Genomic DNA, 15,133 nt, shown 5'->3' with positions numbered 1-15,133 from the left:
CTCTTCCTAATCCCGCGACGCTCGTACCGAAGGGGCGCTGACCCGTCCTCAACATCTCAGCTGGCAACGAGAAGTCCGTGTGGGATGTGGTGATGAGAAAGAAACACGCCCCACGGCTCGAGTTCCCGCCAAGTCGTCCAAAAATGGATTATACGCAACCGAGATTTGACCGTATCGATAACCGTGTCTTTTACCATCCGCCCACCAGTCAGGGCAAGGCTTTGGGAATGTGGTGTGAAAGCCTAGATCCACCCCTACCTCTAAGAGGCAGTCCAACATGCAGTCCAGCACTGGCCCGTTGGCGCTGGCCGGGGTTTGTGCACCTCTTCGCTTGTATTGGTGAGCTTGATGCACTCGTTAGCCAACTGCAGACCGCCTCGGAGACCAGGAACAGGTAACCACTTTGCCATTTCTGGGATCCTTCTGTTTTTCAAAGTACTTTTGTCTGTTCCATCCTTGGCCCCATAGCCTTGTAGCTTGATTGCTTTCCAAGCGCATGGCTTCATGCTACGTAACTGGAAGCCAGTGTGTAATAAGCCCGAAACGCCATGATGCTTTTCATCTCTCCTCCCCTTCCCTTCCTCTCTTCTCCCACTCTCTCTTTTAAGCTCTGCTTCAGTCATTCTTTCAGAGGTGCATCGCCGGGTTTTGCAAACGATTGTTTGCGTTCTTTCGTTCGACAGTATTGTCACCACGATCTTTACAGGCTTCGGCCACCTAGTCCATTCCTTTTTCAGTTTTTTAGTCCAATAATTTGAGCTATTTAATTTCATAATGCGTTCAACGACATTTCTCCACGCTGTAACAACAGCAGCAGGAATCTTTGCCTCCTTTGTTTCTGCTACATTTGATGCCAGTGCAAAGACAAACGTTGCTATTTACTGGGTATGTTGGTCTGCACGTAACTTTTAACAATCGTGGCGCTGATGCCGGTATTTTCCAGGGCCAAGGCAGCTATCAGATCTCACTTCTCGAGGCTTGCCAGAACCCAAGCGTCGATATTGTCAACTTGGCATTCATCAATGAATTTCCTTCCAAGATAGGCGACTATCCTGGCGATAACTTTGGTATGTATTGACAACGATTTTCATAAAACATGAACTGAGTAAATTGCTAGCCAATGCGTGCGGTGACACCATGTACACCAAACCCGACGGCACTGCGTCCAAGCTCCGAAACAACTGCCCAGATATGGAGAGTCATATTAAGCTGTGCCAGCAGACATATGGCAAAAAAGTTCTTCTTTCCATTGGTGGTGCTTATCCAACCAACTACACCCTTGCAACTACAGCGCTTGCGGAATATTTCGCCGAATTTCTTTGGGGGGCTTTTGGACCGGAGGGCTCATCAGCACCGCAGTCATGGATAGATGCTGGCAGCCCTAGGCCGTTCGGTAGTGCCGTAGTCGATGGATTTGATTTTGACATCGAGACTGATATGTCTTCTCCTCCTTTCTCGGATTACATGTCCAGGGGTTATGCTGACATGATCAACCACTTCAAGAGCGATCTGTTCCCCACTGCTTCAGGAACCTACTATATCTCTGGAGCGCCCCAATGCGTTGTCCCAGATGCTCACCTTGACGATGCCATCCAGCACTCTCCTTTTGATTTCTTGTTTGTGCAATTTTACAACACACCTCAGTGCTCTGCCCGGGCTGGGTACAACGGTCTGACCACTAGCACCACCACCTTTACCTTTGACGATTGGGTTAATCGTGTGCTCAACTACGGCAAAAATAAGGGCACTAAGATTTACCTGGGGCTTGTAAGTTCTGATTCCTTTCGCATAAGTTGCGTATGATTGACCCAAGTGCTTAGCCCGCTGGTCCTGATGGGGCGCCTTCCGACACTGCATATTACCTGAACACTACTGAAGCAAATGCTGTAATCAGCAAGTACATGACCAAATACCCATCGACCTTTGGTGGTGTTATGTTGTGGGAGGCCACAGTATCGGCGAACAACCAAATTTGCTGCGAGGATTACGCCTATTGGATGAAACAGATTTTGGTTGATGCGAAAGCCGGCACCACTTTCCACCCAGAGTGCTCCTACTATTCGTCTACTTGCAGCGTTTCGTCATCGTCCAGTATTGCCCCGTCGTCCACTTCTTCGTCCGCTTCTTCGTCTCCTACACCGTCGGCACCTCTTTCTCCCAACGGCCTCTGTGGACCAAGCAACAATGGATATTCTTGCTTAGGATCAGGCTTCGGAGACTGTTGCAGCGAATGGGGTTATTGCGGTACTGGCGCTGATTATTGTGGAACAGGATGTCTGTCTTCGTATGGGAGCTGCAGCTCCTCGAACTCGAGCTCGAGCACCCCAGCTATTACGTCGACGTCGTCCACGGCTTCCTTAAAATCTGCCACGTCAACCTCGAGCTCTTCTGTTCCGTCGAGCACCCCTACGCCCCCTCCCAGCAGCAGCGTCCCCGTGAGCAGCTCCACGACTGAAGCGCCAGTTAGCTCTTTGGCTCCAGTTAGCTCCTCAACTGAGACTCCATACAGCAGTTCCTCCTCAAGCGAAGTTCCATATGGTAACTCCAGCATTACGATTCCTTCGACTTCGGAATCCCCTGTTAGTTCCTCAACCGAGACGCCATATAGCAGCTCAGCGCCAGTCGTTTCCTCTTCGACATCTGAATCTCCGGTGAGTTCGTCGGTAACTAGCACACCAGTGAGGCGTTCGAGTCAGGCTCCATATGGTAACTCCAGCAATGTGATTTCTTCTTCGACTTGGGAATCTCCTGTTAGCTCCTCAACCGAGACGCCATATAGCAGCTCAACGCCAGTCGTTTCTTCTTCGGCATCTGAATCTCCAGTGAGTTCGTCGGTAACCGGCACACCAGTGAGCAGTTCGAGTCAAGCTCCATATGGTAACTCCAGCATTGTGATTTCTTCTTTGACTTCGGAATCTCCTGTTAGCTCCTCAACCGAGACGCCATACAGCAGCTCAACGCCAGTCGTTTCTTCTTCGGCATCTGAATCTCCAGTGAGTTCGTCGGTAATCAGCACACCAGTGAGCAGTTCAAGTCAAGCTCCGTATAGTAACTCCAGCATTGTGGTTTCTTCTTCGACTTCGGAATCTCATGTTAGCTCCTCAACCGGGACGCCATACAGCAGCTCAACGCCAGTCGTTTCCCCCTCGACATCTGAATCTCCAGTGAGTTCGTCGGTAACCGGCACACCAGTGAGCAGTTCAAGTCAGGCTCCATATGGTAACTCCAGCATTGTGATTTCTTCTTCGACTTCGGAATCTCCTGTTAGCTCCTCAACCGAGACGCCATATAGCAGCTCAACGCCAGTCGTTTCTTCTTCGACATCTGAATCTCCAGTGAGTTCGTCGGTAACTAGCACACCAGTGAGCAGTTCAAGTCAAGCTCCATATGGTGGTTCACCTTCGTCATCAGTTTCTGGCGGTGTTTCGTCTTCGTCTTATGCGCCATATGGAAATGGCTCTTCGACTTCTAGCGTCATTCCTTCGTCTACTGTTGTTTACCCGACGGCAAGCACTGTGACAAGTTCTTCAATCGCCGTTTACCCAACTGGAAGCACTATTACGTCTGCGCTTGTGTATCCTTCCTCGTCTCCGTCCCCATCTGAGGTCGTAACTACGGTGATAACCAGTAAGTACCTTAAGCATCGTTTTGACGATTATTAATTTATCATATAGCTTCCTACGTCGACATCTGCTCCACCGGTTTCACCACTGTTGTCACCACGATCACTACAACAGTCTGCCCTGAGACCACCGCTAGCTCCTCGTTACTTCCCGGCTGGACGACAACAGTGACAGTTTGCAATCATTGCGGACCCAAGCCCACAACAGTGACACTTACTAAGCCAATTGAGTATGCGCCAACATCTGCACCTGCGATGACGACCTCAACTGTCTATACCACCAAGTTGACCACAGTCACCGCCTGCCCATATGGCGTGCCAAATTGCCCGGCAGAGTCTGCGACAACTTCTACTGTTACGTCGGTGGTCGCTCTCTACACGACTGTCTGCCCTGTCACGGAGGTTGCAACTCCCACGAGCACAACAACGCTTCACTCCACGCATACGGTCACGCAGGTTATCACAAAGCATGTGTACTCGAATACTGCTGCCTCAGTCGTGTCTTCAGCCTCGGCTTACCCAGTTGTGTCTTACCCAGTTATGTCTTATCCAGTCGTGTCTTCGGCTTCCGTATATCCGGTTAGCTCGGCGAACTACACAAGCGCAGTGACGAAGGTTTTGACAATGAGTGTTGTCCCGATCCCATACAAGGAGGTTAACGGAACGAGCTCTGCTCCCTATGGATACGTCGCAGCTACAGGCGTAACTGTCAGCGCAAGTGGAACTCCGGCGTACACCACTCCCGCACCAGCGCAGTTTACAGGTGCGGCGAGTAGGGCGAGTGTGGGAATGAGCGTGGTGGCGGTATTGGTGGTGGGATTCTTGGCTTTGTAGAGATTTTATTCTTCAATTGGTGATTATAGAGAGGGCGGTGGTGATGCTATCGAATCTTGTATGCATAGTTACTAACAGGATTGAACACGATTTATTCGTATAAAATAAATTTAATAACAGTGTATGCTTTTCTTGTGAGTACGAACAGCAGACCTGTGCAAATGATGAAACAGTTTCACATTGTCAGTCGTTGAATGTGCTCCTAACTTAACTTTTGGAGAGGAATCACGATGCAGGGCTGTATCGAAGGTCGATTAGCAGATCGGAATATCCATGGCGGGTTATCCGGCGATCCTTGTGGGTGCTAATTATTCTGATGTATGCATCTGATATAGCAGACAAGGGAGAAACGTGAGAGTGGTCGGTATCCGGGATGGAGCCAGTGGTGGGTTTGGGGTTGTTCAGCTCGGGCCAGAACACCACAAGGCAGAAGTTGGTATGCAGCGTGATTGGCTGGCTGCAGGCGAGCAGGGTCGAGTTGTGGTGACGCCGCATTCCCCAGAGTGCTGCCCAGGTGTCTCAAGACGTAAACGGGAGAGCCGCTGCCGGTCTTTGTAACCGCGTCCCAACTGGCATCCTCGCACTTCCGGTTATATACTGCTGCGCTGCTGGAGATACCACCGTCCCTATGGCGCCTGGCATCCGTCTCATCCTGCTCATCATCCTTCCCTTCCCCTCCCCCCAACCTCCTGGGTAGGGCTATCCTGCTCTGGCTCGCCGTCGGCTAAATGACGACAAGGATGCAGCTATGCGTTGGCACTGCGAAGGAGAGCGCTCCCAGTTGCGCGCTCCCCAATTGTACGCTGCCCTTGACCTGCGCTTTGCCATCTCCAGAAGACTCAACCGCGCCGGTGCCATTACTTGCTTGATGCATATCTCCGCACATTGGAATTTTGCACAAGCTCCATCCGCTCCACCTTCTCTGCTTCCCGGCGCTCTTGGGGGGGGAGGAGACGCCTAGAAGACGCCTACTCCTCTGCGCGTGTTAGCATGTTCTTCCCATGCAGTCAATTGTATTCACCGACCCCTCCTGCTGCTCGCCAGCGTAGTTTAACCACTACACAGCCTGCTGTGGCTTGTACGGACAGGAGGCAAAGGTGACGTTAGCTCTCGTCCACTTCATCATCATCACCTCTGGACGCGTTGCGACAGCCTCGACAACACGGCGACAACAACACTCTTCCCGCTCCCAACAACCTCATCTTGCAGCAAATTGCGCAAAACCACGGGCGCCTGCAAACAAGGAGAGAGAATTGCTGTCACAGCTGTTGAGGCATGACTGGTCCGCGTCGTGCGGATTTCCCTGTTGGCGTGAGTGTGATGTTCTTCATCCCAGCCACCCGGTCCAACCTCTTCAATATTCACAAAGCCACCCAACCCCCCCCGTCCCTCGTCCCTCACTACCCCTTTCTATCTCACTAACAATGCTCGCTATTTCCTTGCAATTCACACCTTCTGACTCTGGAAATACCAGGCATTGCAGCCTTCCGTGACCGAATTCACTAGTTTTCGTCCGCGTACCCTCCCAGCCATCACAACCTCAGCACCATCACACGAACCTCGCCCTCGGCGGGTTCGACTGCGCCATCTAACAATCTTCTGGGCCTGAGAACGGAGTCGCATTGACATCCTCGGGCCCACTTGCACCAAGCAACGTGTTGCTACCAGGCCAACAACCTTCTGACGATCCCCACGACCGCAACGTTCGCGAAACATACACGACCTCATTGCAGCAACGCCAGCAGCAGGCTCAGGCAGTCTATAGAGAACAAAACAACTTTTCACGAGTATCTAGTTCATCTGGAAGCGTCCCCTACACTCTTCGCCGAACGCCTAATTTTGAAGATCCACGCCCGAGGCCGCGATCTTCTTCGTTTGAATCCGCACGGGAACGACCTCAGCCAACAGTACGCTTTGCGGACGACCAACGAGGGCCAGGCGAATCATCCGCTAGACCTCGTGCTGCCTCGCAATCCCAATCGCAAAACTCCTTCGCCCCACATCCTGCCCTTCGCATCTCCCGTCGGACCGCGTCTGCCATCCTCTACACCCTTGAGGAAGCGCTCCGAGCCCCATATCCCTTCACACCAGATCTAGCTGAGGAGAGCGCTTCGATGTCAGATCTGGTCGGGGGCCCCGGTGGGAATGGCCGCGCTGCGAATGGAGGTGCGCGCACCGCGCCAGGGCCAGTCCCTGTTTCGCAAGCTCCTCCTTCGGGCATTCGAACACCACAAATGATAATGAATCAGAGGCGGGAACGCGAATCACGACGTGCTGCAGAGGCAGATGCTGCAAGGGCTGCGGAGGACCAACGACGGGCTCAGGAAGAGGAACGCAGGAAAAGCGCGGAGCGAAGAGCACAAGCTGCTGGCGTTGCTGGACAGTCGAGAGATCCGGGGTATCAAAGGCCGACACAGGCCGTGCCTGCTAGGGCGCCGGGTGATGGTGGGTATGGACTCGTAGGGGGTGGTGGACCATCACGGGAGCCGGAGAGAGTTGCTGCTACAAGACCATTACGGGAGCCAGAGAGAGTTGCCGCCACGACGGGAGGACCCGTCAATCCTCCCACGGTAGCTCAGCCGCAAGATGCTTCGACGGGCACGCCCTACTCTCGACCTCGAGCGACCTCACAATCACAACAGCAACCGCGTCCGGTCCCACTAACGCAGCCCACGTCTACTAGGACCGCTGATACTCAACGCGCTCAGCCTTCACAATCGCACGCGAGGCAACCATCAACTACTGCCGGTCCATCGCAAGCTCGTCCAGGGCCTTCTGCAGCTCCTCAGCCTTCGCAATCGATGCCCGGTCCATCCTCATCCGCGGGAGGTCATTCACGAAATCCGACAACATCATCATTTCCTCATGCCTTTGAGCGCTGGGAAACTCTCTCATCACATTGGGAAGGCCTCACATCATACTGGATTCGCCGCCTAGAGCAGAATACTGAGGAAGTACGACGAGAGCCTTTAGCACAGCAGATGTCACGGCAGATCACAGATCTTTCCGCGGCTGGAGCGAATCTTTTCCATGCCGTTGTGGAACTGCAACGACTCCGAGCATCTTCAGAGCGAAAATTCCAGCGATGGTTTTATGAACATCGCCAGGAGCAGGAGCGCGCACAGGAGATTCAGGCGGAATTAGAGCATACATTACAAGTTGAACGACAAGCTCGGGCAGACGCTGTAGCGAATGCGGAGAGACTTGCTACCGAGAAGAAAAATGCTGATAGGATGGTGGCCGAGATGAGACGTGAGCTACAGATTTCGAAAGAGGAGGCACGAAGAGCATGGGAAGAGCTAGGGCGTCGAGAACAAGAAGAGCGAGATCGTACATTCTCTCTTCGTGAAGGCCAACCAACGCTGGTAGGGGGAGTCCAGGTGGTGCCCATGGCTGGAATGGCTAGTAGGCACGGTAGCGTTTCTCAGCGACCCCCGACGAGAGACGAAGGATATCAGACTGGCCCACAAGGCTCCCAAGCCATCGGCGGCCAGTCACTCGAGCAAGGGTATTCTTATGAAGGAGGCCAATCTCCAACAGACACCGATCCGTTCACCGAAGGCGCACATCACGCACATCAAACGCTTCGACATGAACCAGATGTCCCCTCTCTCCCCCATGGCACGTACGCGTCCTTCCAACCAGGAAGCGATCCTGGGGCCTCATCCTCCACCGCTCGAACCGTTGTCCCCTCCCAATCGTCACAGCAATCGTCCCAAATCCCGGCGCCATTACAACCCCATCGAGTTGCTCCTCAGCAAGCTCCAACCCAACCCACCACCTCTCAGCCTGAGGCTTTCTACCAGCAACCAGGCTCATACCTGCACAACGAGCCCACTCCTGGCGTTCCCGAAGATGAGCAGTCCTACGTAGCCTCCCAAGGCGATACCTCCGAAGGCGACGAAGAGTACGAAATCGATCGGTACGGCAACTTCGTGCTGGACAACCAAGGCCGTCGCGTGCCCTACCGCTCTTCCCACCTGCATCAATCCGAATCCGACGAGTTCGACGTGCGCGAGGACCAGGAGCGCGAGCGGCAACACGCACAGCGCTACGGTACGACGGCTGGCTACGGGGGCAGCGCGACCACTAGCACTGCGGGTCCTAGCAACTACCCCGTGCCGTCCGTGCCGTCTGGAGGCGGTTATCAGACGGTTGGCCCGGCCGACTATAGCGGTGCGGGCTATGGAACCGAGTGGGCGGGGATGCGCCACCATCACCCGACACGCCTCAGCGACGTGTTGGAGGAGGATGAGAGGAGCAGAACGTCGCCGAGCCGCGCCAGCCAGACGAGCCGCGGGATGTACTGATCGCGCGCGCCGCGTCGGCTGGCACACGCTACTGAATCGAGTAGCCATAAATCCCCCCTTTTGGTCATTTCAGGCGCTATCTGGATCCATCCCCCCCTCGGCATGGCGGTCGCGGGCGAGGCGGGAAAAAATCGGACGCACTGTGTCTTCCTCTCTTTTTTCCCTTTTTTTATTTTAAATTCCTGCAAAAATCAGCGACGGGCGTGGGTCCTGTGGGTCCTATTTCCTAAATCCAGACACTCCACATTTTCCTGGCTTATTGTGTGTTTTTTTCTTCTCCTGTTTTTTTGCGTTCTGAAAACATGGCGTGGCTTTGAGCGTCCTTGGGCCCTATTTGCTTTCTCGATCCATCCATCCATACATTCGGCTATCTATATTCCCGGCCTTGGTTCCATCCTCACCCTGGTTTTTTCCTTTTAGGGCTTTGATGTAGCATACCTTTTTTGGCTCTCGCATCTGCGCGTTGCTTCGCTGGGTGGTTTTGTGCGCCCTGCTGGTGTTGGTGGGCGAGGAGGAGCGAGAGAGGGAGGAGGTGGGGAGGGGGTGGACATACCCGAACAGTTCTTTTAATTTTGAAGGCGAAAATGGAGCGAGCGAGTGAATTTGGGGAATGGGGTGTTGGGTCTCTGTATATTAGTACCCTAGAGCGAGGGTAGGCGGTGGGGTAATAGATGTGGCTTTTCAAGTTTTGAGTGCGTCTTGCTATGGTGATGCTGCTGAGGCTGTTTGAGAGATGGTTTTGATGACGTTATGGGTGGTGAGTGGTAAGGTAAGTCCTGCTGAGTCGAAGTGGAGTTGTAGCGGCAACTTGCTAATGCCCTGCAGGAGTTTTCAGAACGGGAATCCGCAACTGGGTAGGATCGCCTTATTACCACCGGGCACGCTAAAAGCTTTAAGCGCCAGTCTTTAGATTTTACTGCGTTATTACCCAGGGTTGGAGTATGCAGTATCTCATTAACTATCTAGTAGGAAATTTCTTGCTGGGATCAAGACGAATATCGCTTGACCCTGTCCATTATATTAGAATCCTCAATACCTAAATCAATGAAAACGCGAGCCCCTCTCATAAAGTAAACCTATTATTAGGAGACGAAGGATGGTAGTCGACTCTGGTTTGGAAGCACGGATGCGTTGATGCTTAAAGAGTAATGGTGGCTGTGCGACTGCTCGATATATTTCCTGGGCGCTCGACCAGCAGCAATATTAGTGGCTTGGCAAGATAAGCATATCTGTATTGATTTGCCCCAAGCATGGATAGCTGATTGGTGCTGATGTTATTAGGAATGTTTCACGGTTCCGGATAAATGAAGGCGTCCGTGCCAAAAGCGGTTCTCAACTACTCCCTAAGTACTCTTCACTGCTGAACAAACTTTGCGAGAAGTCTGCAAAGCTAAAGTATAATAATTAAGGAGTCTCGCATGCGTTGAGAATGGAGATTATGTAGAAGAAATATCTTCCGAATCAGGCCAGTAAGCAGTGTACGACATATCTAACTTACCTCAGCAAGCTTAGACATGATTTCAGTTCAGAGGAGCATAGTTTTATGTCTAAGCTAACTAAACTCTATTCAAATTACCCTCTTTATTAACTTTTAGAGGCTTGTATAAGTATAGCTGGTTAATATATTATGTCAGGCTACTGAGTAGGCTGGTGGAAATGATACATATAATGCTCTGAGGAAGAATCTAAGGGGCTCGGTGGCCCGAGAAGATATCTATAAGATGGCCCGCGCGCCGTCACGTGACCTATCACGTGCACGTCGCTGAGCTCAAAGAGACCGCCCAAGTACCTCCCCTACCAACATATTATAAACTTATAACAGGATACTAGCGCGTCCGCAGGCTCACTACGGTAGCAGTGGTTACTAAGGAGACCGAAAGTAAGGATATAGAGGACCACAGGCGGCCCTCAGGCGACTCGCAGGCAGGCGGGGCCTAAAGACGGAAAGACAGGATACGGGGTTTTCTCTCAGAGTTTTCTTCCCACATGTATATAAGCTGTAGTTCGCGTGGGCCCGAATCGGACGTTAAGCAATGAATATAGTAAATATAAGTTCTAATATATTATACTCTTTAATTACCAATATTTAGCTTTTATAAAAGATAATCTTCTGATTTTAAAGCACCTTTTGTTAAGGGTATAGCTAGAGGTAAAGCCCGCTTGCAAGGAGGTAGATAGAGGTCAAAAAGTTAGGTCATATCTATCTCAATAAAAGTGAGAAGGCCTGATGAATGCCCTAATACGAGAAGTCTCTCCCAACCGGCTACCGCTGTTGCTCTAAAACCTGGGGGAAGCCAAAGAATTTTCTCCATAGTATCGCTATATATCCACTCCTTTTTAACAAAGAGGCCGCGTAAAGAGATAGGCTGAAGAGAAACTTGGGAGCCTGGAATAATATAACCAAGGTTAACCTGCCCTCGATTCGAGTTTAGGTATAACCCATCAGCTGAGAAACGTAGGTCCGTAATATACGAATCAACGTTAATAGAGGTGCAAGCCGCCCCTGTCACCGAGTCCCAGAGCCTGACCGTCTTGTCCCCCGACGCCGACGCGACCAGCTTCCCGTCCGGCGAGAAGGCCACGGCCCTGACCCACGAAGCGTGGCCCTCAAGCGTGCTGCGGGTCGCTCCCGTCGCCGAGTCCCAGAGCTTGACCGTCTTGTCCCCCGACGCCGATGCGACCAGCTTACTGTCCGGTGAGAAGGCCACGGCGATGACCCACGAAGTGTGGTCCTCGAGCGTGCTACGGGCCGCTCCCGTCGCCGAGTCCCAGAGCCTGACCGTTGTATCGTACGACGCCGACGCGACCAGCTTACCGTCCGGCGAGAAGGCCACGGCGCTGACCCACGAAGTGTGGCCCTTGAGCGTGCTACAGGCCGCTCCCGTGCTCCCGTCGCCGAGTCCCAGAGCCTGACCGTCTTGTCCCACGACGCCGACGCGACCAGCTTACCGTCCGGCGAGAAGGCCACAGCGCTAACCAACGAAGTGTGGCCCTTGAGCGTGCTACGGGCCGCTCCCGTCGCCGAGTCCCAGAGCCTGACCGTTGTATCGTCCGACGTCGACGCGACCAGCTTACCGTCCGGCGAGAAGGCCACGGCGCTAACCGACGAAGTGTGGCCCTCGAGCGTGCTGCGGGCTGCTCCCGTCGCCGAGTCCCAGAGCCTGACCGTCTTGTCCCACGACGCCGACGCGACCAGCTTATCGTCCGGCGAGAAGGCCACGGCCCTGACCGACGAAGTGTGGCCCTTGAGCGTGCTACGGGCCGCTCCCGTCACCAAGTCCCAGAGCCTGACCGTTGCATCGTCCGACGCCGACGCGGCTAGCTTCCCGTCCGGCGAGAAGGCCACGGCCCAGACATACGAAGTGTGGCCCTCGACCGTCTGCAATAGAGCGGTCCAGTCTTCTTGCACTTTCGGCAGCCTTGTAATCCATCCAGGAACATGGTCCTCGAATGTCTTCCGTATTATGCTCTTCTCTGGCGCGAAGATAATCGCCGAGGAATATAGTTGTAGTGGCGCAACTTCAAGGATTGATCGGTTCTGTAGGGAGAAGCGCTTTGCATCGTGAAGAAAACTCGACAGCTCCATACCTTTATCCGGCTACCATAAACAATGTAAGAATAACAATTACAGAATGCTTGAATAACTTACCTTTGTAAGTGATTGTAGGCTATCAATCATGCGGATGCTTTCAGCTGCGTCCCCAGCAAGACTCATAGCCTCAAGCCAATAAAGGAAGTATTTCTGTAGAAACCCATGGACTGAATCCCCATCCTGGATACGGCTCTGGCTCTGCTCTAAATGGTACACCCAATATCGGCAGGCATATCGGACTTCGGCTGACAGACAGTCGTTGATTATCCGGCTGTCTATCTCGGTCCTCAGAGTTCCGGGCTCGCACAGATTGCACACATCTTGCTTTAGACCCCTAGGACTAGACATTAGCCGAAGGCACTTGCTGGCTAGTCTCTCGTGCGTTTCCCTCTCATCCACCCAAAACAGGTTCCCGCGCTTCTGGGGGTCTAGGAGGAAGTCGCGGAAAGATAGGTGTAGAGTCCTTATAGGGATGTGAGGATCAGTAGAAATGCTGAGCACGGAGTGTAGTGAGTCTAGCCTGCAACTAATATCCTCCCTTGGGATATCAAGGATACTTGCAATAGAAATAACAGAGAGCGGGGCTGCAAGAACGACGATAGCTCCAACTATTTCTCGAAACTCTCTAGACAGCTTCTCTTTCTCCCTTTCACCTTGATCGGCGAATAGCTGATTTAAAATGGGGAGATACGTCATATCAAGCGTAGACACGTCTCCTGTTTCGTATTCAAGTATATCCTTTAGACGCCTTCGGGGATTTCCGTTAGTTTCTCCAAGGAAACGACACACCGTTGCAGCGAAGATAAAGAGAGGAATTGCCATTTTAGCTAGTGTCTGGATGCTCCTTTCCTCCGGCCAGGTTAGAGGAAGAGAGCGCTGTTCTCTTATCCTCGCAAGTTCATGCTCTAAGAATAGAGCTATGTCTCGTTCAATTGTTTCCTTTGGTACCTCATGAAGAATTAGGTTTTGGTACGTCCCGTCCGACATTTGCTTAAAGCCGAGACGAATGGGCAGCTCTGGTCTGCTCGTCACAAAAACCCGTAACGAGACCGGGCTAATATCCTTAGTCCGTGCGAGAAGCTGAAGGATTGCTCGGATATCTTCTTCTCGCTCACACTCATCTAACGCGTCTACTACGACAACTAACTCGGAAACCTGTGGAGAAGCGTGCTTTGTTTCTAACAGCGGCTGCAGGATTAATCTCTCGAACTGGTCTTTCAGAGCCTTTCCGGAAATGGCCGGGTCAGCCTCGATTGCTTTCCTTATGCCTGACACCAGCCCTGGTATATGGGCCATCAAATCTTTCGCGATAGTGGTGAAGAATCTACTTGCATTGCCGCGGTCTCTCTCGCCTTTCTTGAAGAAAAAGCTGGCCCCTAGTTGACCTTTGTTGTTAAAAGACTGAGCAACAGTCCGCGCAATCGTAGACTTTCCTGTACCAGCCATGCCATTTAGCCAGAAGATGCACTTGCCGTTCGCGTTTTCTGCCCATTCTGTAATCTGACGCCGTAGCTCAACCCTAGTGTCTGTAAGACATTTTGCATTATGCTCCTCCATGTGCGAGTCAAACGACGCTCCTTCGGCCGCAGGTAGTTTAGTCAAATCGATCTTCTGATCAATGCCAAGTACAATGGTACTAAGCCGTAGAGTTGTGAGCTGCTATGGTCTGTAATAAAAAGATGGGTGCATAGGACTCACGTTTGGTCGACTTGGAGCGCTGAAGAGAAAGCCTGCTTGTGTCTCTCAAGACCATGAATGATCCTTTCCATTTCCTTGCTCCTAAAGGGCCACTTCAGAGCTCGTACTCCAAACCGGCTCATAGCCTTACGGGCCCCTCCGGGCTCAAGCTGCTTTTGTACTGCTTCTAACTGCAAGAAGCAATCCTCCAGCGAGTTGGACAATTTCTGAGTGACCAAAAGTCGCATTTTATTGTCTAGCCCATCTAATAACTGCTTCACTCCTCCGAGTACATCTTTGATGCTGTTAACCTCCCCTTGGAGGCGTTTAATGTCTTCCTTAGCATCCTTAACAGCGACTAAGTACTGGAAGCAAAGCGAGGCGACCTTAGCAGACAGATCGACTACAGCGATGACGCTTGCTGCTCCCGAAAGGCCTTCCATAATACGACGTAGTGACAAGGCGAGGGCGAGGCTAGACGACTGAGGACAGCGTCACGACAGTTGTTACCTCACCTATTCATATGAGTCATGTTAATCAGAGTATCAAGGTAATATTTAAATGCGTTGCCAATTACAATAATACAGAGTATTCTGATGCCATACGTTGCAAGTGCTGAAATGGCTTATTAGAAAAGAGGGTGAAAGTGCTTCATGAACTGAAGGCTGCTGGCCAGTTGTGGCAGTGCACAGCTTGCGCGTTCACGTGACTTAGGCCAAGGGGTACTAAGCGTCTTTTTTGTTACTGTTAGGGCTCTTTATGTTACTGTTAGGACTCTTCCTAATATAAATATTAATAAGAAAAGAAAGATTTCGGCTGTGGGGGTGTACTAAAGAATAATTTCGGATCATGTGGTCGACGCTTTCTGCTGTCCCGCAGGGTCAACGCACCGAATCCTGCCAAGCTCCCTGGTCGTTCTTCCGTCCGTTGGCGCACGGACGCACACGATCTGACGCATTCCAGGGTTACAGAATGAGGGGAAGTTGCCCAAGTCACTCCAGGCAAATGAATTGGTGAAAAGTACATAGACGCAGACTGCTCTACTCCCCTCGCCTTCTGTAATTCACGCAACCAACCTGTAACCTGTTTCCTCATCTT

General features: G+C 52.1%; 3 protein-coding genes across 3 annotated transcripts; 2 read left to right on the top strand and 1 right to left on the bottom strand.

Moving 5' to 3' along the window:
• The first annotated feature begins 691 nt into the window (after window positions 1–691).
• On the top strand, window positions 692–3,455 carry K441DRAFT_71199 (carbohydrate-binding module family 18 protein). Its single transcript, XM_067653910.1, has 5 exons — window positions 692–885; window positions 944–1,067; window positions 1,118–1,767; window positions 1,821–2,849; window positions 3,022–3,455. Exons 1-5 carry the CDS (start codon window positions 775–777, stop codon window positions 3,022–3,024), a joined length of 1,917 nt encoding a protein of 638 aa, XP_067505170.1. The 5' UTR covers window positions 692–774; the 3' UTR covers window positions 3,025–3,455.
• Window positions 3,456–5,731: 2,276 nt separating this feature from the next.
• K441DRAFT_686513 (uncharacterized protein) lies at window positions 5,732–8,766 on the top strand (the record flags this gene model as incomplete). The annotated part of the gene is made up of 2 exons (XM_067651996.1): window positions 5,732–5,771; window positions 6,074–8,766. 2 exons carry the CDS (start codon window positions 5,732–5,734, stop codon window positions 8,764–8,766), a joined length of 2,733 nt encoding a protein of 910 aa, XP_067505169.1.
• A 2,119-nt stretch (window positions 8,767–10,885) lies between these two features.
• K441DRAFT_658380 (vegetative incompatibility protein HET-E-1) lies at window positions 10,886–14,703 on the bottom strand. The gene is made up of 4 exons (XM_067648339.1): window positions 14,057–14,703; window positions 12,416–13,994; window positions 11,681–12,364; window positions 10,886–11,420 (listed from the first exon to the last, which is right to left on the bottom strand). Exons 1-4 carry the CDS (start codon window positions 14,476–14,478, stop codon window positions 10,956–10,958), a joined length of 3,150 nt encoding a protein of 1,049 aa, XP_067505168.1. The 5' UTR covers window positions 14,479–14,703; the 3' UTR covers window positions 10,886–10,955.
• Between the last annotated feature and the right edge of the window lie 430 nt (window positions 14,704–15,133).

The sequence above is a fragment of the Cenococcum geophilum genome (assembly GCF_001692895.1).
Source record: "Cenococcum geophilum 1.58 unplaced genomic scaffold K441scaffold_16, whole genome shotgun sequence".
NCBI lineage: Eukaryota > Fungi > Ascomycota > Dothideomycetes > Gloniales > Gloniaceae > Cenococcum > Cenococcum geophilum.
The sequence above is the reverse complement of the archived record's forward strand: the minus strand, read 5'-3'. Positions and strand labels throughout refer to the sequence as shown.